The sequence below is a fragment of the Protopterus annectens genome, chromosome 12.part0, assembly GCF_019279795.1.
Source record: "Protopterus annectens isolate FY-2018-M chromosome 12.part0, PAN1.0, whole genome shotgun sequence".
Taxonomy (NCBI): domain Eukaryota; kingdom Metazoa; phylum Chordata; order Ceratodontiformes; family Protopteridae; genus Protopterus; species Protopterus annectens.
This window is the reverse complement of record NC_056746.1, coordinates 1,526,390,647-1,526,416,548: the sequence shown is the minus strand read 5'-3', so window position 1 is coordinate 1,526,416,548 and position 25,902 is coordinate 1,526,390,647. Positions and strand designations below refer to the sequence as shown.

The following is a 25,902-nucleotide window of genomic DNA, read 5'->3' as shown; positions in this document are numbered from 1 at the left end:
TGACACTTGCTTGGCATGCAAAGGGGAAAGTCATTGGGTTTGTTTCCTGTATTGTTGTGCACTGTCTTCGCCACCTCTTGGTGCTGGAGTTTGCCATTGTTTGTCTCTATATGATCCTTGAGATTGTCCTCTGCCCCTGGTGCACCTGTATCTACCTCTTTGGGGCTTGTCCGTGGCTGGAAAGGACCATTTTTTTGAAGGCCAATTTCTGCTAAAACGTGGTGGTTGTACCTGTAGAAAAGCTTTGACTGTTTGCATAGATTTAGCTTTTTCTTCCATTTTCCGTAGTATCTCCTCAGCATTAGTACCAAATAATACATCCTTTTGTAAAGGAGCATCTAGTAGTTTAGCTTTAACATGATCAGGCAAGGTTTGTTCCCTAAGCCAGGCATGTCTATGAATGACTGACCCTGTAACAGCAGCTCTACTTGAGGCCTCTAGAGCATCATAGCCACATTGTAAGGTGTGTTTACCCACTTGTTCTGCACTATGCATCATATCCTGCAACTCCTTCAAATCTGGTTGTTCAGGTTGTGACATTTTATTCCTTAATTGTGATAACAGAAACTGCTGATATTTAAGCATATGGAACTGACAATTTAAGGCCCTCATGGCTAGGGTGGCCAAGGTATATACCTTTTATCCCCACCTTTCTAAGGCTCTAGACTCTCTTTCGGAAGGTATTGGATTCTTAGCAGTAGAGGCCTTCATTCCCTTGGGGCCTTGAGAAATGGTTTCAGGGTCAGCATTATGGCTTTTGTAAAGAAATTGGTGTGAGTTAGGAGCTATGTAGTACCTATCCGGCTTGACTGGGGTAGGAGGCAGGGAATCCGGATTAAGGCAAGCCTCCAAGTAAACATCATCAAGTATGTCCAAGACAGGAGGAATCGCCAGAGGTCTGTGCTGAGGTAGAAAAAGAAATTCCCTAAGTCTTTTCTTGGAATCTGAAAAATCTTGGCCTTCCCAATGGAAGTGTTCCCTCAAGGTATGCAAGGTTTCCCCGAAAGAAAAATCCTCTGGGGGAGATACAGAAGGAATGGACGCTCTGCATCAGAATCTTCAAAGGGGAAGTACGAGTGTTCCTCTTCATCAGAATGTTCTGAAATAATGCAGCCCTGGTCAGAAGAGGGAGAATCTTCCTCCACTCTGGTTCTCTTGTCCGGAGGGGGTTGGGAACCCCTGATAAGAGTAATTAAATCCTCAGCCATTTTGAGCATCTGCTTTTTAGGCATGGGACCTGGAGATGGGCCCTGTGCAACAGGCCTCTTGGGATGCATGGCTGGTTTGGACTTAGTAAAGGCCTTTATGGAAAAGGAAGATGAGGGTCTGAAGACACCATGGGTGGAAGTGGACCTGTCCACATTAAGAGGCTCAACACTCACAGTGGCTTCGGTAGCTGTAGTCAGGTTATGGGCCGAGGCACCTGCGATCTCGGTTACAGAAGACACCGCCAGAGAAGTGTCGTCGGTAGTCAGGGGCTGCGTAGGCGCCTCACTGAGAACCGGACCACATGTAGTCGGTTTTGGCATGGTGTCGGTGGAGACCGCGGACCTCGCGTGTCGGTCTTTGTCATTGCGTTTTTTGGACAAAACGGTAGTCGGAGTCTCTGACGACATTTTATAATCAAAAGCTTTACCAAAAAGGTGCTGGGCGAACTCCGCCCGACGCTTAATAGTGCGTTTATTGAAAGTAGCACAAAAGCGACAGCCCGAGACGTCGTGGTCTGGGCCTAAACAAGGTATACAGAGGGAATGGAAATCCTTATGCGGTATTTGCTTCCCACAAGAAATACAATTGTTAACTTATTTATTTTACATTTGTTGACCGGGCTAGTCTAGCTGGACATGTATCCGTTTTCAGTAGAGGCCCGGGGAGAAAAGCTCCAATACACGAAGTAAAAAAATGCATTAACCACAAAAAAACAAATATATGCATAAATAAGTACAAGGTTAGACTTATGTAAGAATTTAAAAAAAAAAATAAACTAGCAAAAAAACTAATTTGCAAAAAACAACTAATTAAAATGAAGTTATCAGGGGTGTACATACTAAAATTAGATTAATAAAAACAGATTATCAAAACACTAGATTGAATAGTATGGAGGAGAGGAAAATAAAATTTCTGGCTAGAGTCAGTATCTAAGAAATAACTATAAACAATTTAATATGTTGTTTAGAAGCTCAGTCAGAGGAGGGGGTGGGGAGTAGTGATAATCAGTCGGGGTTCGCACAAGGACATAGCCACTGAGTTTTAAGATGTTCTTTGATATGTTTTTTGAAGAGAGACGTAGAGTCAAGGTTAGTCATTTCATAAGGGAGTTGATTCCAGATTTTTCCGACAGTATTTGAGAATAAGGAGTCCCCAGCTTTATTGTAAGATTTAGTCAAGGCTACTAGGAGTTTTTTAGCAGAGCGTAGTGTGGTTAGGTTTTTATAAGGTAAAATCAGTTTAGTAAGGCTAGGGGTTTCATCAGGATAATAAAGGGTCTTATGAATGATGAGTAATTGTTGATAGAGTAAGTGGTTATTAAGCTCTAACCAGTTTAGTTGCTTAAGGTTGAGACAGTGGTGCGTTCTGAAGGGAGAAGCAGTAATGAATCTAGTTATACTATTGTAACAGGTAGAGAGTTTGGTAAGGTTGGTTTTAGATAAGTTAGTGTATATAGCAGAGGCATAGAAAAGGGTGGAGATCAGGTGGGTTTGGGCAATGGTTTTTCTAGCTGCTGGGGTAAGGAAGGGTTTAATTCTGTAGAGAGTACCAATTTTTTTGTTAACTGATTTAATGGTGGTGTTAATATGGTCATCAAAATTAAGACGGTTATCAATAGTTACACCTAGTAGGCGAGTGGTTATATCTGGGTTAATACAGGTAGCATTATTAGAGGAGATAGTGAAGAAAGGTGTGGGAGATTTAGGAGTAGGAGTAAAGAGAAGAAGTTTTGTTTTTTTGGGGTTGAGAAGGAGAGAGTGCTCCATAAACCATTTTTCTACATTTTGGAAGACTGTTTGGGTGAGGGACTGGAGGGAGGAAACATTCTTAGCAGCACAGATTAAAGCCGAATCATCAGCATAAGAATGCAGCTGGCTTGAGGTATATTCAAGTGAAGGTCATTGATAAATAATGAAAAGAGAAGGGGACCTAAGATTGAGCCTTGTGGAACCCCAATGTTTACTGGTAGTAAGGATGATAGGTTATTGTCCCAAAGCACTGCTTGTTGCCTGTTTTGGAGATAACTCTTGAACCATTGATGTGCTTGTGTGCTAAGAGAATAGACATTTAGTTTGTCAAGAAGTGTATTATGGTTAACCATGTCAAAAGCTTTTGACAGGTCTAGGAATAGTGCTGAGGAGAAAAGATTATTGTTCCTATTATTATTGTTCCTATTATTATTTATGGAGTCAGAGAAGGAAAGAAGGGCAGTTGTAGTACTGTGGGAAGGTCTAAAACCATGTTGACAGTCGGCTAGAAGTTTGTTTTGTAGAAGGTAATTAAGAATTTGTTTGTGTATGCATCTTCCCATTATTTTAGCTAATGGGGAGAGTAAGGCAATAGGGCGAAAGTTAGAGAACTCAGTGGAGGAGCCCCCTTTATGTAGAGGAATAATATGAGATATTTTCCATAAGGTGGGAATTTTTCCTTCAGAGATAGTCCTGTTAATAAGTATGGATATGGGGTAGACTATAGCCTCTGAAGCAATTTGTAGGTATTCTGACGGGAGTTGGTCAGTGGATGGGGTGCAAGGTTTAAGTTTCTTGAGAAGTTTATAAATAAGAGATGTAGCGACAGGTTGAATATGAAAGGAATTAGGTAAGGCTTTAGAGGTATTTGGTAAGGTAGCATTAGATGTTGGTAATGAATTAGCTAGGGTTTGAATAGCTTCTGTAAAATACTTGTTGAAGGCTTCTGGGATCTGGGTGGAATTGTTGTTGTTAAAGCCTGAAGGGGTAGGAGTAGTAGAATGTCCTGGTTTCAGAAGTTTATTAATACCTGCCCAGAATTTTTGGGGGGTTTGTTAACTTTGTCTGACATCGGTCTGAGGCAAGAAAAGTTTCCCCAATGGGGTACTTAGCTTTAAAGAAGACTTCGGTTTCCAAATTTTCGTAATTTCAGGAGCTGGCCGACTGGCACTTGCGAACTGCTTCTGCTTCGGGCACCGCGCGGCAAACAAGACTGAAGAAAATGGCGTTGGCTGTGTCTTATATACCCCTATCACACTGACGTCAGGAAAGAAAGAGACGACAACCAACGCCGGACCTAGACTTTGGAATTCGGCCGACCGAGGACCCGCCTGACGGCAGGAGAACCCATCTGTTATGACTGCAGCTGTATGCACGATGAACATCCAGGACTGCAACAGTGAATACACTCAAACATCTGCATTTATGGTAAGTGTACACAACTGTTCTTTGTGTTTCACTGTTGCAGTCATCACACTTGGGTTTATTCCCAAAGCTGAAGAAAGGGTGGAGGCAGGCAAGAAGAACTGGGAACTGGCTAGTATGCCCTGCAGGAGTGCTGCTGCAAAACCCGCCATGGATTTGGAAAAGATAGGCAGGTGGTAATGCTTGGTAAAGGTGTGTACAGAACTCCAGGTAGCAGCTTCCAGAATTTCCATGGTAGGGACTCCCCTGAGGAATGCTGTAGAGGTAGAAGCTGCCCTAGTGGAATGTGTTCTGACCCCCTCAGGGGTTGGTTTCCCATGGTGCTTGTAGCAGAAATGGATACAGTGTACTATCTATTTGGAAATTGTTTTGAAATGGCCTTGCCCTCTGCCCCTGGTGCAAAGCTGACTAGTAACTGGTCAGAGTTCCTGAAAGGCTTAGTCCTATCAAGGTAGAATCTGAGCTGTCTGTGCACATCCAGGGAGTGCAGAATCATTTCCGCTTTATATTGAGGATTAGGAAAGAAGGTTGGCAAATGGATAGATTGGTTGAGAGCCACACTGGACACCACTTTGGGCATAAAGGAAGGGTTAGTCCTGAGGGAAACCCTGTCAGCATGGAAAATAATGAAGGGTTTCACAGCCATAAGTGCTTGTAGCTCAGACACTCTTCTAGATGAAGTGATGCCGGAAGCAAGGCTATTTTCTAAGAGAGGAATTTTAACTCTGCTGATGCTGCAGGCTCAATTGGGGGTAGCCTGAGCTTTTCCAGTACAAAGTTAAGGTCCCAAGCAGGGGTGGGTGCTCTCCTTGTTTGCCCCTCAAAAGAACTGCTTGATGAGAGGGTGATAGAAGAGAGGTGGCTCAGTGTTGTAATGAGCCGAGATGGCAGAGGCAAGGATCTTAATGGAGGAGGATAGGCCTCTGTGGAGTAGATCTGCTAGGTAATCCAGGATTAGAGGTAAGGAGGGCAGTGCTGTGTCCTCTCCTTTAGATTGAGTCCAGGAACAATACCTTTTCCACTTATCAGCATAGGATTTCCTTGTACTGGCTCTTCTGGCTTCAGGAATGATGTCCAGCACCTGTTTGCTTAGGGTTGTCATGGGGGGAGAATTTAAGGAATAAGCCAGGCTGCAAGATTCATGGTTTGCAGTTGTGGATGCAAGATCTGCCCCCCCTGCTGAGTGAGGAGGGTTGGGATCCGGGGTAGGTGCCAGAGTAACACTGGTGACAGGCTATGCAGTAGTGGGTACCAGTACTGGCATGGCCAGTCCGAGGCAATCAGGATTGTCCTTGGTATGTCCTGTCTTGAGTAATATTCTTGAGAGAAGAGGCAAAGGGGGGAATGCATAGACTGAGAGGTTTTCCCACTGGAAGGATAGGGCATCCACTTTCCGGGCCCTGCTGTGAGGTGTCCTGGTGTGAATTTGCTGAGCTGGTGATTGCAGGGGGAGGCAAAGAGGTCCACCTTTGGGGTCCCCCATTTCTGGATTAGAAGGCTGAAGGTGTTGGGAGTCTAAACTGCCACTCGTGTGGGTCTAGGAGATTTCTGCTTAAGTCATCTGCCAGAGAGTTTTGTTTGCCTGGCAGAAATTGAGCTTGCAGATGAATATGCATGTCCAAGGCCATGTTCCACAGGGCCATGGCTAGCATGCATAGTGGGTAAGAGTGGGTTCCCCCCTGCTTGTTGATGTACCACATAACTGTGGTGGTGTCTGTTTTTATTAGTAGCGGTCCTGGTGAGAGTAGGGACCTGGAAGCTGTCAAACTGCTAGCATTTCTTTTTGGTAGATGTGCAGATGAATTTGACTTAGGCTCCAGTGGCCCTGAATGCACTGGTCGTCCAGGTGTGCCCCCAGGCACAGTCTGATGCATCTGTGGTTAGGGTCTGGGCGCTGTGGGGTTGAGTAAAGGGAAGTCCCTTGTTGTGGTTGCATGCTGCTGCCCACCAAAGAAACTCTGTCCTTAGACAAGGTATGATAGGTATGTCGGTTTTCAGGTCCTGAGAAAGTTGGCACCAAGGACTTTTTAAGTACCACTGAAGTTTCCTCATATGCAGTCTGGCATATGGAATTAGTAGGACGCAAGAGGCTATGAGCCCTAGGGCCTGCAGGATTTTCCTTGCAGACAGCTGGGTTCTGGTAGCCATTTGTTTGCCTGTCAGATGGGCTTGGTTCCCCATCTGGGTACTTAGCTTAGTTGAAGACTTTGGTTCTGAAACTCGAAAAAGAAAATTTCAGGAGTCAGCCGACCGCCACTTGCGAACTGCTTCTGCTTCGGGCACTGCACGGCAAGAAAGATTGATGTAATGGCATCGGCTGCATGCTTTATACCCCTGACTACCTGACATCATGGAAGATGGGACAGCAACAGATGTAGGACCCAAAATTTTGATAATCAGACCGACTGAGGGCTACTGCAAGCAGATAACCCAACTGTGATGACTGCAACAGTGAAACACGAAGAACATCTAGAGGTATTGCTAAAGGTCTATGTTGTGGCAAATCTAGAAATTCTCTGAGTCTCTTTTTGGACTGGGGATAGTCTTGGCATTCCCACTGGAAATGCTCTCTTAAAGTGTGTAGGGATTTACCAAAAGAAAAATCCTCTGGAGGGGAAGCAGAAGGAATGGATTATTCTGCATCTGAATCCTCATAAGCAGATAAAGGCATATCTTCATATTCAGAAACCTCAGAGTCGTCTGACTCTTGGTCTGTTAAAGCTGCTGGGGACAGGTCTCTTTTTCTCTTAGGAGAAGGCTGGCTTCCCCTAATCAGCATAATCAGGTCTTCTGCCATTTTAAGTATTTGTTGTTCTGGCAAGGAAGCAGGTGCTTGAGTTTGGGTCGTTTTTTTAGGTGTAGCTCATATTCTTGGCCTTAGAAACTCGGTAATTTTAGACAGACCTGAAGATGCAAAATAAGTTGTCGGTTTGTGTCGAATATCGGTAGTGTAAAGAACTTCCTCGGAAGCCGGTGCCTCCACAGTGGCTCCGGACCCATACAAGATAGCTACATCCGCAGTCAAAGAAGAGTCTCTCGGCATAACAGACTCCGAACGGGTCTCGGTAGCGGCCTGTGAATCCATCGAAGTGGGCATCAGGGGCTGTGAAAGCACCTCACTGAGTACCGGCAAACTGTTGACTAGCTTAATGGAAGCTTCATGGGCAGTTTTGGTCCTGTGCGGTCTATCTCTGTCTTTATCCTTACATTTTTTTGGAAGATCGGTAGTCGGATGGCTTACTGAAGCCATTTTGGAATATGGATATCAACAGCGAAAGTATCTAGCGACAATAAGGGATTGACGACGAACAGTTCAAGCATTAAACAAGGCACAAAAGTGACAGCGAGGAACATCGTGGTCTGGGCCTAAACAGGTGACGCAGTAAGAATGGAAATCTCAGTGTGGTATTTGCTTTCCACAGGCGAGATAATTGTTAATTTTTTCTGACATCAGTTAGAACAAGAAAAAAAGGATCCCCAATGGGGTACTTAGCTTTAGAAGACTTCAGGATGATTCAATTTGGAAATGAAAACTCAGGTAGCGGCTGACCGACACTCGTGCAAACTGCTTCGGGTTCCTCGGCAAGAAAGACTGATGTAATGGTGTTGGCTGCCTCTTTTTATACCCCTGATGATCTGACGTCAGTCATGGAGCGACAGCAACCTACACAGAAATACTAAGTTTCTGGTACTCGGGCCGACTGAGGGCTACCTGCAGGCAGATAACCCAAGTGTGATGACTGCAACAGTGAAACACGAAGATCATCATCAGAAGTTTCAATAACTGGAAGGAGGAGTCAGCAATAGGGTATTGGAGCTCTTTCTGCCCTTTCAAAAGCAACAGGTTTTGAAGAAAAAGGCTATTCAAGTGTGGAATCTGAATGTAAAGCAGCAATGAGAAGAGGATGACAGGCAGCTGAAAGTAGAACTTGTAAACTAACAGCAAGGACACGGAATGGAATCTAACTGATTTACATCTAGATCATGGAAAGACTGAGAATAAATGTTTTGCAACTACAAGAACTGCACATTTGAGTAATAATTTAAAAGAAAAAATTTGGATTGTTGAGGATTTAATTTGGTGAAGAATGGGGGTCTAGCAGGAGTGAAATGCAGAGCAGAACACTGCTGTCTTCAAGTCATTAATATCGACATTACATTTAATTGCAGTATATAGTGGCTCAATCCAGTGGGAATGTACTTTGTATTAAGGTACTGCTGGAGTAAACCATGGGGGGATATGCTATGTGAATACTAAGTGTGATGCCGTGTTTATATTTTAGCTACTACACAGATTCTGAACAAGATGTAGAAATGGAGCATGTATACAATTGCAACGTGGGGTTTTGTTTTAATGAATGTAAGCTGTATTATTGGCAAAATCTCAGGTGGATGAATACACCACATGTGAACAGGTTGTAATGAAGGAGGAATTAGTGACTATTTAACTGGGTGAAGGTCTGATTAAATGATTTATGTTACATGTTGGACTCTGCCTAGAGTGCAGGTTTGGGCAGTTAGGAATGTATGATTTTATGTCTAGAATATATTGCCTATGAATTTACTTTGATGGCATGAAAATGATAACTTGTTGATAGGGGGATGAAAGTATGGGTATTACCATTAGGAGTAATAGGCAAAGAGAAAATTATATACTAGGAAAACAAAGTTAAACAGCTAACCTGCATGTTATATACTTTTGTGTCAGATTCACTTGATTAGAAGCGCAAGCTAATACAGTCCAGGGAAATGATTGTTGATTCTTTCCATGAGGAGTGGGGAATTGGTGGATGAAAAGGATAAGGTTCTTTACTGCATATGTCACATTTGGACTGGTGAGTACTGACAGGGGGAAGTGGGAATAAGACTTTAAGGACAGGGAGGGAGGAAGGTCATACATCCAAATATACAGGTTACAGCCACAGTTATGGATGATAGTGGGCACAGATGGAGCAGCAGGGGAGTAAGTGTCTCCAACCATGGAAAAATACTGTAAATAGTTATGGGAGTGGGGTTATGATTTGTTAAAATAAGGGGGAGGGAACATGGGAAAAATTATGGAAGTACTGGTGTTTATGCGTGAATGTGGAACTTGGATGTTAAGCAAATTTTCTTGTGAAACAAGAATATACAGTACAGATAATAAAATGGGATGAAAAGTATATGGTAAAAAAGAATGCAGTAAGGAGAATGAATGACAACAGCAAGGACAGAGAATGGAAATGTTGGCAACACAGGTGAGTACTGCCAGTGAAGGCAATCATGAAAAAGGTCTGATCAGAACCACTGATGAAGGCACTGAGAGCAGGGTCAACATCAATCATCATCCAGTTTTTATAAATGTGAGAAAACACTTCTGCTTTAACAGCTCTAATACTGGTACCAGCACTTCAGTGAATATTCTAGAAGCAGAGGAAATACCAAAGGGCAGGCAGCCTGCACTGATAGGCTAGTGCTGCTAAGACAGGATGCAGAAACTGCCAAAATGTAAAGAATCATGCTCAAAAGTATCATCAAGAAGCCCTCACGCAACAGCAGCATCATGGAACATACAGAGACCACGTGGGACCTTCCATAATGGATATGGTAGCATACTTTGGCTGAAATTGTACAGCTGTTTAACTAAACTTACCAAACAGTAGATGTTTGAATGATCACGGCTGTAGTACTGCAAGTTACATAGGCTACATCTTGCTAAGGATATAACGATTGGCCAGCTTCCAAAGCTTCACAGCACCTTCCACCCACCCAAAACAAAATAGCTTGAGCTGAGCTGGCTAAAAGATGGTTTTGGGAGCAAAGCTCTTCACAACTTTCCGGCTGTCAAACAGAGCACTCCTTTGTGGGCAGTATGTGAAGTACAAGACATTAACAAAGGTGGCTTCAATGCCTGAAAGGCCTACACCAAGCATCATTCTGTACTGCTAAACAACATTTTGCCAAATCTATTTGGCCATCTCCAGGAAGGCAGAGTAGTAGTTCAGCTCTGTGATGGGAATGATCAGTAGTCCAGCAAGGAAGAAACAGCCAATGAAAACAATCAATCCTTAACTAGCCTCAGCTTGAGGTAAGCCAGAGAAGTGAAGTCACGGTCCAACTACATCTCCATGTTTCCTGGAGGCACAAGAGACCATTCTGTGTGAGACGCATAGGCTGCCACCATACTCCATCATAGGCAAAGGAATGGTACACACCCCAGGTCACAGTCTCAGGAATACATAGCATGGGTGCCTCTCCATTTGAATTTAGGTTAGTTGAAAATGAATAACAGGATATCTATCCCTCACAAGATGAGACATCGTTATACCTAAAAATTCCGTGGTCACAGAAAACATGGCAGTCTTAAGGAAGGATGAAAGCTTTGGTTTGGCTGGGTATTCCTTTATCTTATTACTCTTTGACTCCTGCCCCACTGTGTATGAAAGAATTTCAGGTTTAACCCTACAACATAAACCCTTCACTGATGTATGCACAACACAATTGCAGTTTGACAAGCCTTGAAATTCTCAGTGGTTGGGTTTCATTTCTGGCACTTGTATACACCCTGACATTGTTTTTTGAGCAAAACAGACATGTTCTGTGTTGGTACTGGTAGGTGATCTGCTGAGAACAGAAACACTTTGAAGCTCTATGTTTCTACAGAATCAAAAATGGGAACTACCAATAATGAATATTAGAATGAAATCTAAATTGTACAGTTAATTGAAAAGGTGGGTGATGTTCAGGACAGGCACACTCCCTTATTCATGATGCAAGAATGCTGCAACATGAAATAAGGACGTAGCACACATATCCTGAGCATGGGAGCTTAGTATCTTTAAACTGAACCAGCTGCTGAAAAGAACATGAAACCGCATCCAAGTGTACACCCTCGATAGACAACGCTTCAAATAGTACTTGTAGATTAATTGGCACTATGTTTTTCCTTTAAAATGTATATACATTTACTTTCTGAGTAACAAACAGGAAATGTATATCCCACCAAATGTGACCAGTGCTGAATGCATTTATAACTCAAGTATGAGAGAAATTATAATATCCTTAAATCCACATTACATAAATACTATAGCGCATGACATAACACAGTTCAGTAAAGAGCAGAAAATCTGAAATAATAAAATACCTGCATTGCAAAAGAGCCCAGAATATGCCACTGTTTCTCCCAATAGTATTTTCTTTTGAGTTTACTGTCAGGCAATTTCCCTGGGCAGTCCAGAGCACTGAAATTTAAGAGAAAAATAATATAAGATAAAATTCTGCATCAGAGTAGAGATATGAAAACACAACCACAATTACTATTCTCTTTCTAAGAAATACATCTAAGAAAGTACAGTTGTGCACACTTACCATAAATTTAGAAGTTCTAGTGTATTCACTGCTGCAGTCATCACATTTGGGTTATCTGCCTGCAGGTAGCCTTGAGCTGGCCTGAATACCAGAGTCTTAGGTTCATAGGTAGGTACTAGGCTATCTGCCCGAAGGCATTTATAAGCCTAGCCGGAATGTGTTGGCTTTCGCCGCCCCCTTAGATTAGTTCCCTGTGCCTCTGTCCAGCAGAGCCATTGAAGTAATCCCTGGGGTAAACTTTCTGTTTCCTATCCACTTCTGAAGAGGGTTAGTGAGGAGCTCTGCCTAATGTAGATTGGAATCTTGTTCCAGAGCATTGGAAGTCTCTGGGACAGGAATATGTCCCTCCAACATGTCCTATTTATTGTTGTGGTGAGGTTTAGATCCCCTGGAGCATGTGGCTCGAGGGGATATGGTTTTCTTTAGGTGGAGCATGTCCATCAATTCTGGGTTGGACATGGCCTTGTATTGTCAGGCAGAGATCACCTCTGAGTAGGCGGTATGCAACAGAGTACAGCTGGAGTTTCTTCAGTTGAGCTGCATAGGGCATCTGCTTGAGGCCAGTGATCCTCTTGGTGAGGTACTTCTGTGGTCTTTCCAGTTGTTGCAGGTGTCTTGTAAGGTACATCCCAAATTGGGCATTGTACTCTATGATGGGTCTGATGAGTGATGCAATTTGGGGCCCAATGACCTCTTTCGATCTGGATGCAAACCCTTTTGTGATTAGGTGGGTCACACAGAAGGATTTTCTAACCACTTTGGCTATGTGATTATCAAAGGAGAGGTTACTATCTACTTGGGTCTCCAGATCCCTTATTATGTCTTTCGTATTTAGGGAGCTACCACCTATGTGGTAGCTTGTGCGTACTTTGTTTTTTCCAAAGGCGATGACTATGCACTTTTTGGCAGTTAGCTTGAGGCCATGGTTTTGACACCAGGTATCTGTCTCAGTGAGACCTTTTCGAAGGATGTCTGTGTCAGCCGGAGAGTCAATTATAGCCCCTAGTTTGCAATCGTCTGCGAACTTGGTCAGCCATAGTCCTCCTGTGCTTGCCTGTACCTCTGAGAAGTATATGCCGAACAGGAGGGGTCCTAGGACTGAGCCCTGGGCAACTCCACTTGTAACCGGTTTAGAGTCAGACCTAGCTCCTGCAACTCTTACCATGTGGGTTTTGTCCGTGAGCCAGTTGGTAACCCATCTTGTGACATAGGGGGGTTTATGTTCAGACTGGTGAGCTTGTCTATAATACCTGAGTGGGGAATGGTGTCAATGGCCTTTGCAAGGTCTAGGTAGGCTGTGTGGACCACCTTTCCCTCGTCTATAGCCTTGGTAACTGTCTTAAAGAAGTCCACCAGGTTTAGGAGGCATGATCTACCCTTAAAGCCAAACTGGGTACAGTCCAGTGTTTGGAGGTTTCCAGTGTCTCTGTTAATGAGATCCATGATGATGCGCTCCATAGCTTTGCAGACCAAGCTAGTCAGGCTTATCGGGTGATAATTCCCGGGGTCCATTGTAGCTCCACCTTTGTGGAGTGGAATAACTGTTGTTGTGCGCCACTCTGTGTGCACATAGCCTGTGGAGAGGCTGAGTTTAAACACTGTGTTTAGGTGAGGGGTTAGTTCATCTTTGAGCTCGTGTAGGATGCAGCCTGGCCCTTTTGGGGGTGAGAGGGGGGTGAAGTTTGCACTGAACCCATTTGCCAGGATGTTGGCTATATCAGTCAGTTCAGGGTATTTTGTGCCATTCTGCACCTACTCTGAGCAAATCTGAGAATTGCCACTTAAGATTCTTGACATAGCTAAAGAATGCCTTGTGGTTATCTTTGGAGTCCATGGCAATTTTTCTTTCAAAGCTAGCCTTGGATGATTTTATGAGGGAACGTAGTTTCTTGCTGATACTGATCAGGGATGTCTTCCCTTCTTGGGATTTTACTCTTTTCTGTACTAGTTTCCTCCTTCTATTGTATAGCTTGTTTATGGCAGGGGTCCACCAGACTGGTTTCCTTTTCCTGGAGGGGTGAATCTTGGTTTTGTTTGGGATAGCACGATCCATGCAGTCTTGTAGGTGCCTGTAGAGTGCATTAGTAAAGGATTTTATAGCTTGGACAGCGTTATCCTTTAGCATGGGGGCTTTGAAACTTCCCACCTTAGTCTTAAGTAACGTGAAGTTTACTTTTGAAAAGTTTTTCATGGTGGTTTCTTTGACCAGGGGTGGTGGCGGAATGTGGATACACACAGTGATTAGTTTATGGTCAAGATCTAACCAGCGAGGGGTTGACCTCCGGTGTGGAACACTGGTCACCCATGTTGGTGATTACCAGGTCCAATATGTTGTCACCTCTGGTGGGGGTGTTGACCAGCTGACCCAGGGCATTTGAGTTTATAAATTCTAGGAAATGTTGAGCAAGGGAGTTTGTACTTGAGTAGTTCTCCCAGTTAATGTTTGGGTAATTGAAATCACCCAATATCAGGGTGTTTGGTTGGACCTTTATGTTTGCCAGTGTTTCCAGAAATGCGGAGTGGGGGTCCTGGGACATGGTGGGTGATCTGTAGCAAGCTATAATTTGGATAGCAGTTCTGCCCTTTGTTAGTTGCACGTGGATGATCTCTGAAGCATCATGCTGTGCCACTAACCTGGCGCTGTGGGTATCGTTGATGAATATGGATACTCCCCCACCTTTTGTTTTTCGGTCCGGGTTTTGTGGCCAAAATGTATGGTATGAGTTGGAGCCTGGTAGTGCTGGGGTGCTCTCTGGAGCCTTAAACCAGGTTTCTGTTACTGCACACATATCGATTTTCTCCATACTGAGGAGTGCCTCGAGTGCATGCATTTTGAGGTTTAGACTTCTGGCACTGCATTACCCTCAGTTTTTTGCTACTTGTGCTATTTACGGCAGTGGGTTTGTCTTTTGAGCCTTGCCTAAAAAAAAGCACTATGGGGGTGGCAAAAGCCTTGGCCAGTATTCGAAAGCTTAAGGGTGACAGATGCAAGCCATCTCTAGTGAAGCAGTGTGGCTTGTCCCAGGCTGACAGACACTGGATCCCCTTTGAATGACACCAGAAGCTTAGTCAATTGCTGAAATTGATCATTTTTTCTCTATACCGTGGTATCATTCATGGTGACGGCAGGATGCTAGTCAGGGCCAGGGTCATATCGGCCTGGGCTACGTGATCAGAGAGCTCCTCCATGTCTCTTTTCATGTAGTCCAGGGAGGTACAGCTCAGGTCATTCACATCATGGACAATGACAGAGTCATATTTGTACTTGTTCTGGAGTGACATGAGTGCTTGTGTTATGTGGCAGATCCTGGCACCCAACAGGCAGCTAACCGTAACCTTCTCCTTGTTAAACCTAGTGAGTGGGACGTCAGTGTGCCTGACTATAGAGTCACCTATTACTAGTGTGTTGGGTATGTTATTTTGCCTTAAGGGCTGTGATTGTGTGGCACACTGGTTTTGTGAAGTATGTGTTTCATGGTTTGTGTTGGGGGGTGGAGGTTGCTTGGATGTCTGCTTTGGAGGTCTCTGTTGCTTCTGCAGATTTTTATTTAGAGCCTCTGAGTATGTTTTTGTGTATTTATGTGTGTTTTTGCAGGTGCTGGTTTCATAGGTCTATGTGAGACTGGTGGTGTGATGCAAGTAATTCCCTTCTCCTCTTGACTGCCTGGTCCAGTCTTGGGTTGAGAGAGCTTAGCCTCCAGTTTGACTGTATAATTGCATCTCTCGCATGTATTTGTGTTTGGTGGAAGGAGGAGAGGGTTGTCTGTGTACATGTGGCAATTGTAACATTGCCTCAAAATGCCCAGATTCACCAGTTGGACCGGACAGTACACCTGAAACTGCCCTTTGGACATGCCTGGATAGGTACAGTGAACTGTTTTACTGATTGGCTGGTAAGCTCGAATAGAGAGCCTTGTCCTTCTCTACAGTACAGGGGGGGTCTAGTGCTAAGGTTTATTAGTGCTTGCTATGAGTTTTGAGCAAGTGCTGGTATGAGAAGTGAATGGTTTGAGTGCTTAAGTTGAAAGTTTGTCTAGTTCCAAGGGAAAAATTGAAGAGTAGACTTTGTGGAGCCGGGAATAGTTATACCCTAGCTACCCGGCGTGCAAAACCATGCAAATGCAGGTTTTATATCAGGGGAAATGAAAGAGAGAGAAATTAGCCCAAAATGGCCAATAAACTACTAATTTCTGGGCTGAAACCACTCCTCCAGGGACAGATAGGCTGCACAAAGCTCCCTCTCACAGTGAACAGAGAAACTTCCTTCTATCCAAGTAAGGTATGGGCAAACACAGAAACTTGTAACACAGCCCTGAATTTAGCAATAACCTGAAAACTGGACTATACTAGATTAGAAAGGCGGGAATGGATTCCTGTGTCAGATGCTCTCTCTTCTTCCATGACGTCAGGTCGTCAGGGGTATAAAAGATGCAGCCAACGCCATTACATCAGTTTTTCTTGCCCCAGATGTCAGATGCCCCCACAATGGGACGCAATTATATGTTATGGTACCCTTCCAACAAAAAGCAAATACACCAGAAAGCTTAAATACACCAGACAAGAAGGAAAGTTTGAGCCAAGAGAAGTCAGGGGGCTGGAGGGAAAGTAACCATGACTACAACAGTGAATACACTCAAACATCTACATTTATGGTAAATGTACACAACTGTACTATGTTATTCGTGTTTCACTGTTGCAGTCATCACATTTGGGTCGATTCCCAAAGCTAAGGAAGGGAGGAGAAAGTTAGAAAGCATTAGGGTGAGCTATTAAGCCCTGCAAGACTGCAGTGGCAAAACCAGCTCTGGATTTAGAAAAAATAGGCAAGTGGTAATGCTTGGTGAAGGTATATACAGAACTCCAGGTAGCAGCTTCTAGGATGTCCCTGGTAGGCACACCTCTGAGAAAGACTGTAAAGGTAGATGCAGCCCTGACGGAATGTAATGTTATTCCCTGTGGGGTAGGTTTTCCATGGTGCTTATAGCAGAAATTAATGCAATGTGCTATCCACTTAGAAATTGTTTGCTTTGAAATGGCTTTCCCCTCTGCCCTTGCAGCAAAGCCAACTAGAAGCTGTTCAGATTTTCTGAGAGGCTTAGTCTTGTCCAAATAAAATCTAAGTTGTCTGTGTACGTCCAAAGAGTGCAGTATTCATTCTCCATTGTTTTGTGGATTCGGGAAAAATGTAGGCAAATGAATGGACTGATTAACAGCCACACTGGACACCACCTTGGGCATAAAGGAAGGACTGGTCCTGAGGGAAACCCTGTATGCATGGAAGATAAAGATGGGCTCCACTGCCATGAGGGCCTGTCATTCAAGACACTCTTCTTGCTGACGTGTTGGCTAGAAGGAAGGCTATTTTCCAAGAAAGAAATTTCAACTCTGCAGTTGCAGCTGGCTCAGAAAGAGGGAGAGTGAGCTTTTACAATACAAAGTTAAGGCCCCAGGCAGGAGTAGGGGCTCTCCTGGGGGTCTTAAATTTTTGGCCCCTCTGAGGAATTGTTTTAGCAGGGGGTGAGAGAAGGGTGGTTCAGTATTATATTGTGCTGAAATGGCAGAGGCATGAATTTTAATAGGCAAGAAGGATAGGCCCTTGTGGGGCATTGCTGTTAAGTACTGAAGAATATGAGGTAAGCAGGGTACCGTTGTGCCCATCCCCTGAGTCTGGCTCCAGAAACAGTATCTTTTCCACCTTTCAGCATAAGATTTTCTAGTACTAGGCCTCCTTGCCTCCAGAGTAACATCTAGCACCTGTTACTGAGGGATGCTATTGGAGAGTTCAAGGAATTAGCCAGGCTGCCAGGTTCAGGGTTTGAAGCAGAGTGTGCAGAATCTGGCCCACATGCTGGGACAGCAGGGAAGGGGTCTGAGGCAGGTAGCATGGTTCCAGCAGTGTCATACGGCGCAAGAGCGGGTACCAGTGCTGTCGTGGCCAGACTGGTGCAATCAGTGTTGTCCTTGGTTTGTCCTGTTTGAACTTTAGCAGCATCTTTGAGAGGAGAGGTGGAGGGGGAAAGGCATAAACTGAGAGGCTTTCCCAGGTAAAGGAAAGGGCATCCACTTTCCAAGCTTGACTGTGGGAAGTCCTTGTAGAACTTGTCCAATTGGTAGTTCTGAGGGGAGGCAAACAGGTCTATCTCTGGGGTCCCCCATTTGTTCCTCAAGAGGGTGAATATTTTTGGTTCTAGTTTCCAATCGTGTGGGTCCATGAGATTTTTGCTTAGCTTGTCTGCCAGTGAATTTAGCTTGCCTGGCAGGAATTGAGCTTGTAGGTGCACTTGGTAGCTCAAGGCTGTGTTCCACAGAGCCATGGCTAGTCTGCAGAGAGGGCACAAGTGGGCTCCCCCCTGCTTGTTTATGTACCACATAACTGTGGTGTTGTCCATCTTTACCAATAATTGTCCTGGAAGAATGTGGTCCTTGAAGGCTGTCAGGGAATTCTGTACAGCTAGCATTTCTTTTTGGTTGATATGCAGGTGCATCTGTTTCGGGTTCCATTTGCCCTGAATGCACTGCCCTGCTAAGTGAGCCCCCCATGCATAGTGTGATGCGTCTGTTGTTAGGGTTTGGGCAGCAGTGGGTAGAGTGAAAAGGAGCCCCTTGTTGTGGTAGCAGGCCTCTGCCCACCAAAGGAACTCTGTCTTTATACATGGAATGATAGGAATCATTGATTCCATGTCCTGAGAATGTTGACACCATAGGCTTTTTAGATAACATTGCAGTTTCCTCATATGCAGTCTTGCATATGGAGTTAGTTGAATGCAAGAGGCCATGAACCCCAGGGCTTGCAGAATTTTCCTTGCATATAGCTGGGTCTTTGTGGCCAGTAGTTTGAAGTAGGTTGTCAAATAAACTTGTTTCTCTGGAGTGAGAAAAGCCATCTGGGAAGTTGTATTCAAGCTTGCTCCCAGGAATTCAATTTGTTGGCAGGGTACTAGATGAGATTTATTTTCATTTATGGTGTACCCCAGTGAGTTTAGAAGTTTTTTTTAAGAATGCCAGATGTGTTCATAGCAATTCCTGTCTTTCTGCCTGAATCAGACAATCATCCAAGTATGGGTATATTTGAATATTTTTCTGCATGCAAAATGCAATGACTGGAGCTAGACACTTTGTGAATACTCTGGACGCAGTAGATAAGCCAAAGGGAAGTGCAGAGAACTGATAGTGCATGGAGACTGCCCTGAATAGTAGGTATTTCCTGCAAGATTCCCTTACTGAATGTGCAGGTAAGCTTCCTTTAAGTCTAAGGTTGCCAACCAGGCATCTTTGCCTATCATAGGAAGCAGCTGTTGAAGTGTTAGCATCTTGAATTTTGGGATTACCAAAAAAGTGTTTAGAATAGAGAGGTCCAGGACAGGACGCCAGGAGCTGTCTTTTCTGGGTACCAGAAAAGTCTTGAATAAAAACCTTGTCCCCTTTCTTCTGCTGGAACAGGGTGAATAGCCCTTATACTTAGAAGAAAGAGAACCTGCTGTTGAGCCTCTGCCCACTCATTTAGGGTTAGGTCTGGCCAACTATTTGGGTTGGTACGGTGTGGAAGTGGAATCTGTATCCTTGGGAAACTATATTCAAAACCCATTTGTCCTGGGTAATGAGTTCCCAGTATTTTGCATGCAGGGCAAGCTTTCCTCCTAAGGGAGCAGGCAGCTGAGCAGGGCTTGGAAGGGTTAAGGTTAAGTCATTGTGCCATTTTCCCGCAGTGGGTGTCTTATTACTGCCTGGTTTGGAAGTGGGAGCCCCCCACTGCTTAGGCCTGTGCATAGCCTGAGACTGTAACCTAGGTGTGGTCTGCTGTTCCTGGATTTGGACTGAGAAGGCCTGGAAGAGGCTGGAAAGGACCAATTCTTTGAAGGCCAATGCCTGCTAAATCTGGGAGGCTGTACTTGCATGAAATCTTTATCAGTTTGCATAGATTTAGCTTTTTCCTCCATCTTTTTGAGGACTACTACTGCTTTGTTGCCAAATAGGCGGCCTTGGTTTAAGGGAGAATCCAGTAATTTAGCTTTAACATGATCTGGCAGGTTTTGCTCCTTAAGCCAAGAATGCCTTCTAAGTTCAGGCCCAGTGACAGTAGCCCTGCACGATGCTTCTAAAGAGTCAAAACCACATTGCAAAGTATGTTTACCAACTTGTTATGCAGAATGCATTAAATCTTGCAATTCTTTTTGTTCAGCACAGTCAGGAAGCAACATCATTTTCTGTTTAAGTAGTCCCGTAATATGCTGGTGGTACTTTAACATATGAAATTGGCAATTTAAAGCCCTAATGGCCAAAGTAGCAGAGGTATATACCTTCTTACCCAATCTTTCCAAGCCTCAAGAATCTCTATCAGAAAAGGTAGGGTTTTTGGCAGCAGTAGCCTTAATGCCCTTAGGTCCTTGGGAGATGGTCTCTGGATCCGCAGTAGGATTCTTGAAGAGGAACCTGTGAGAGTGAGGTACTCTAATACCGGTCAAGTTTTCTGGGAGCTGGAGGTAGTGTCTGTGGAAAGGCTAGATTCCAAGAAGGCATCATCCACAATGTTCAGAACAGGTGGGAAAGCTAAAGGCCTGTGTTGAGGAAGGAGTAAGAATTCCCTAAGTCTCTTTTTGAAGTCAGAGTAACCCTGGCTTTCCCAGTGGAAATGCTCCCTAAGAGTGTGTAAGGTTTCACCAAAAGAAAAATCTTCTGGAGGGGAAGCAGATGGAATGTGATCCTCTGCATCAGAATCCTCATAGGTAGATATGGGCAAATCTTGGTAATCAGAAGAAACAGAAATATCAGATTCTGATCAGAAGAATCAGAAGGAAAATCGGTTCTAGGTCTCTTAGAGGGGGAAGGCTAGCTTCCCCTAATTAAGGTAATAAGGTCTTCAGACATTCTACGCATTTGTTTTTTAGGCATATGGGCCTGAACATGCGGTTTGGACATCAGTTTTCTAGGCGTGGGTCGAGTTTTACGCCTGGATGAAGAAGATGGCGTTGGTTTAAAATGCAAGTCTGTAAGGCCTGAATACACCCTCAAAAGCTGGTGCCTGCAAAGCGGCCCCGGACCCATCCAAGGTAGAGATATCCGCAGGTTCCATAGTTGAAGAAGCATCTCGCTGTATACTGGACTCCGAATGGGTCTCAGTAGAGGCCTGCGAATCTGAAGTAGCGGGTATCAGGGGCTGTGAAAGTGCCTCACTGAGTACCGGCGGACTGGCAACTAGCTTAACGGAAGCATCGTCGTCAATTTTGGACTATGCGGTTTGTCTCGTCTTTATCCTTACGTTTTTTTTTTGGAATATCGGTAGTTGGATGGCTTACCGAAACCATTTCTGGATAGTTATACAGAGTACCAAAATAATTTGCTGCAAATATAGACCGACGAATAGTTTGGGGGTTGAACAAGGCACAAAACTGACAGCAAGGGACGTCGGGGTCTGGGCCTAAGCAAGAAATGCAGTACAAATGAAAATCTTTATGAGGTAAGCTTTCCACAGGTAATACAATTGTTAACTTTTACTGACATCGGTTAAGAACAAGAAAAGAAATTCCCAATGGGGTACTTAGCTTTTTTTTTTTGAAGACTTTGGTTCTGAAACTCGAAAACGAAAATTTCAGGAGTCGACCAACTGGCACTTGCGAACTGCTTCTGCTTCAGGCACTGCGTGGCAAGAAAGACTGATGTAATGGCATCGGCTGCATGTTTTATACCCCTGATGACCTGACGTCATGGAAGAAGAAACAGCATCTGACACAGGAATCCAAGACTCTGGTATTCAGGCTGGCTGAGGGCTACCTACAGGCAGATAACCCAAATGTGGTGACTGCAACACTGAAACACGAAGAACATCTGCACTATCCTCCTAGCTATGCCAATATGAAATAAAGCATAGAAAGATACAAAGAAAACTTATTCCTGCTTGGATCAAGCTTATATGACATTCATTTGGGCAAATACATTTCTTATTAGGAAATAGATTTGGTGTCTGACTAAATGTTAAGCCTGTTGGAAACTCCTGATGTTCTGGCTGCAGTGTGATTCTCAAACAATCTGGAAATATATAGCTGATTGATAAGCATATTTCTTAGAATTTAACCTTCATAGTTCTGCATTGTCTTAATTTTGCCTGACTGAATTATTTTATATATTTTCTGGCATTGAATTATTTTATATATTTTCTGGCATTGTTTTCTGTTCTTATCTGTCCTGAAACTGCTTCACCCTATTCCTGTTGTGAACTTTATAAAATTGGTCTAACAGCTTTTGTGTTATCTGATTGCTTCAAGGCTTGCTGATTTAAAAATAGTTTGTAAATTCCTGCAAACATTGTTGGAAACTCCTGGAGTTCTGGCTGCAGTGTGATTCTCAAACAATCTGGATATATATTGCTGACTGATGAATTTAAAAATAGTTTGTTTGTAAATTCCTGCATACATTGTTGGAAACTCCTGGTGTTCTGGCTGCAGTGTGATTCTCAAAAAATCTGGATATATATTGCTGACTGATGAGTATATTTCTTGAAATTTTAATCTGTCAGAGTTCTGCATTGTCTTAATTTTGCCTTACTGAATTAGTTTATATATTTTCTGGCATTGTTTTCTGTCCTCATCTGTCCTAAAACTGCTTCCCCCCTATTCCTGTGCTGAAGTTTATAAAACTGGCCTAACAGCTTTTGCTTTATCTGATTATTTCAAGGCTTGCTGATTTAAAAAATAGTTTCTGTTTGTAAATTCCTGCATACACTGTTGGAAACTCCGGGTGTTCTGCCTGCAGTGTGATTCTCAAACAATCTGGAAATATATTGCTGATTGATAAGTATATTTCTTGGCATTTTAACCTTTCAGAGTTCTGCATTGTCTTAATTTGCCTGACTGAATTAGTTTAAATATTTTCTGGCATTGAATTATTTTATATATTTTCTGGCATTGTTTCTGTTTCTCATCTGTCCTGAAACTGTTTTACAGTTGGTGGCTTTGCAGATGCCCGCCCCTAATGTAAATTTGATCTGGGACACCCCTCCCAGTCTGGTGTTCACTCTACTTAATACAGAGAGAACATTTGAGAAGGCTAAACCACTTAGGTTCTTAACTTAGAATTTTTCTTCTGCTCCTTCTTCCTCTCTCCTTGCACTTTACTTCTTCTTTTGGTTTTTCCCGGTTAGGGGTCGCCACAGCAGATCATCTGTCTGCTCATGATTGTCAGTAGAGTTTTACAGTGTCAAGTTGCCAGCCTGGCGCCCAACCTTCCACAGAAGGCACACACATGAACACACTCACACATAGGGCCAATTTAGTGTCCCCAATCCACCTACTGCATGTCTTTGGGATTTGGGAGGAAACCAGAGCACCCGGAAGAAACCCACATGACCACAGGGAGGACATGCAGACGCCACACAGAAGGCACCCTAGCCGAGAATCGAACTAGAGAACCTCTTGCTGTGAGGTGGCAATGCTAACCGCTGCACCACCTTGGCCGCCCTTCTCCTTGTACTTTACTAAAAAAAAAAAAAATGCACTTGATTTTGCTTTTGCCTCTTCTTAAAAATATTTAATTGTATTTATTCTGCTCCATACATTACTGCTTGTTAGTAGCCTGATTAAATTGTAACTGTTATTCTAAGACTTTGGTTGAAGCACTTGGGCTTCAGACCAGTTGTTTTACATTAAGGTTTGTGGTCTGCACTGTTGTGGCAGGACAGGTAGCTTACATCCTTCTAAGCTGACTGAAAGCTTAGTGTCTCTTATTCTAAAAGTGTATTATTTCTGGTTTAAGTACTTGGGCTTTGGGCCAGTTATTTTACATTAAGAAGATGTGGTCTGCACTCCTGTGGGAGGAGAGGGTAGATTCTGCCCTTCTGAGCTGGGAGTTTCTGGTTAAAGGCTTATTGTGCCTGCTTATTTGAACTGTTTCTTTCTAAAATTGGTACTCCTTGTTTGCTGTAGCATAAAGTAAATGCAGACTAGCTTTGTTTGTATAACTGGAGCACAAATCCAGACCATCTTTTATTGGAGAAGGTTACCCTGCACCCTAGTGGCAGGAGTATGCAGTTCGAACTTATCTGATCGAAGACTGCTGGAACGGGGCTCAGTTTTTAGGTTTTTATTGGTTAATTTGTTTAAATCAGTTTGCTCATTTGCTACTGTTATATTTAAAAAAATACACTTTATGCATCGCCGCTTAGCTAGGGTTAAAGTATTCCAGGCGCCATAAAGTCTGCTCTTCAAATTTTCCCTTAGAACTTGCCAGTCTTTTAGTTTTAAAACTAAAATCTGTTTCTTTGAGCTCAGCAATGCTCAGAACTTATTGTAAGCACTACATAAGCTACAAATTAATACAGCACTAAACTTTCCTCACTTGTCTAGAGGAAATCAGTTTTTAGTACATAATAAATAAGCACCTATCCAGGCATGTCTAAGGGTCAGCTCCCGGTGTTTTCTCCTGTCTACCTGGTGAATCTGGGCATCTTGGGGCAATGCAGCAATTGCCTCATGTACACAGATGCTCTCCTCCTACCACCCAACACTACAACCTGTGAGAGATGCACTTATATAGCCAAACTGGAAACAAAGCTCTCTTCACCCAAGACTGGACTAGACAGTCAAGAGGAGAAGGTAAACACTTGCACCACACCACCATCATCACATAGTCCCTCAAAACCTACACCACCAAAACAGACACATAGAAACATTAAACACACACCTACATTTGTGGAGGCTCTCAATAAAAACCTGCTCAAGCAACAGAGACCTGCAAAGCAGAAATGCAAGCAACTTCCACCCCCCAACACAACCCAAATGACACACAGCCCACAAACTTAGTGTATCACTCAACCACAGTCCATAAGGCATAACAACGTACCCAACACACATAGGTGACTCTATAGTCAGGCACTCTGATGTTCCACTCACAAGGCTAAACAAGGAGAAAGTTACTGTCAGCTGCCTGTCAGGAGCCAGGATCTGCCACATAACGCATTCAATCAGGTCACTCCACAAGTACAAATATGACTCTGTCATTGTGCATGTTGGTGTAAATGACCTGAGAAATACCTCCCTGGACAACTTGAAAAGAGACATGGTGGAGCTCTCCGATCTTGTAGCCCAGGCAGGTATGAATCTAGCCCTGAGTAGCATCCTGCCATCACCCAGAATGATACCACAGTACAAGGACAAAATGACTGACTTCAGCAATTGGTTAAGCTTCTGGTGTCATTCTAAGGGGATCTAGTATCTGTCTGCCTGGGATGACATGATCGACAAACCACGATGCTTTGCCAGAGATGGCCTGCACCTGTCATCCTTGGGATTCCGGATACTGGCTAAGGCTCTTGCCACCCCTATAGTGCCTTTTTCAGACAGGGTTCAAATGACAAATTCACCAACTTAGCAGGTACAAACAAGTAAAATCTGAGGGTAATGCTACTCAGTACTAGAAGACTAAACCTCAACAGGGATTCACTCAAGGCACTCCTTAAAATGGAGAACATCGACATCTGTGCAGTGACAGAATCCTGGTTCAAGGCTCCAGAGAGCACCCATGCAATAACAGGCTATAATTCCTACCACACCTTTTGGCTACCTAACCTGGACTGAAAAACTAAAAGGCGGAGGATATCCACACTTCCAGGCTAGTTGGTCAGCATACTGCATCCGAGATTAACCAAGTGCAACTAAATCTGGGCAACACCGCAATCAAAATTGCAACTTGCTACAGATCCCCCCACCTTGACTGAGGATTCCAACTCCTCATTTCTTGATACACTGCAAAAATATTAGGGTATAATCCAATACCCTAATAATGGGAGATTTCAACTACCGAAACATTAACTGGGAAAACTACTCATGTGCCAACTCTTTTGCTCAACGTTTTCTGGAATTCATAAATTTCAGCGCCTTGGATCAACTTATTAACACCCCCACCAGGGGTAGCAATATCCTAGACCTAGTCATTACCAACATGGGCGACCGGGTCCCGATGATCAGATCGACCACAAGCTAATCAACCTAGACATCCACATCCTGCCCCCACGGCCCCATTAGGGAAACCACCATAAAAAATTCTCCAAAGCCAACTTCACACTTCTTAAGACAGAAGTGGCAAACTTCACGACACCCATGCAGATGGACAATACAGGTAGAACTGCTGAATCCTACACAAATGCACTTCATAAGCACTTACATGAGTGCACGGATCATGCTAT

At 43.7% G+C, this 25,902-nt stretch overlaps 1 protein-coding gene across 3 annotated transcripts in view; it reads right to left on the bottom strand.

Annotated features, from left to right (window-relative positions):
* The window catches only part of MFSD11 (major facilitator superfamily domain containing 11), a 2,028,489-nt gene that overhangs the window by 1,225,586 nt on the left and 777,001 nt on the right, over positions 1-25,902 (bottom strand). For all 3 annotated transcript variants that reach the window (XM_044090491.1, XM_044090492.1, XM_044090493.1), the window contains exon 6: positions 11,506-11,602. In XM_044090491.1, the coding sequence (XP_043946426.1) occupies positions 11,506-11,602 (97 nt within the window). The remainder of the gene's footprint in view (positions 1-11,505; positions 11,603-25,902) is intronic.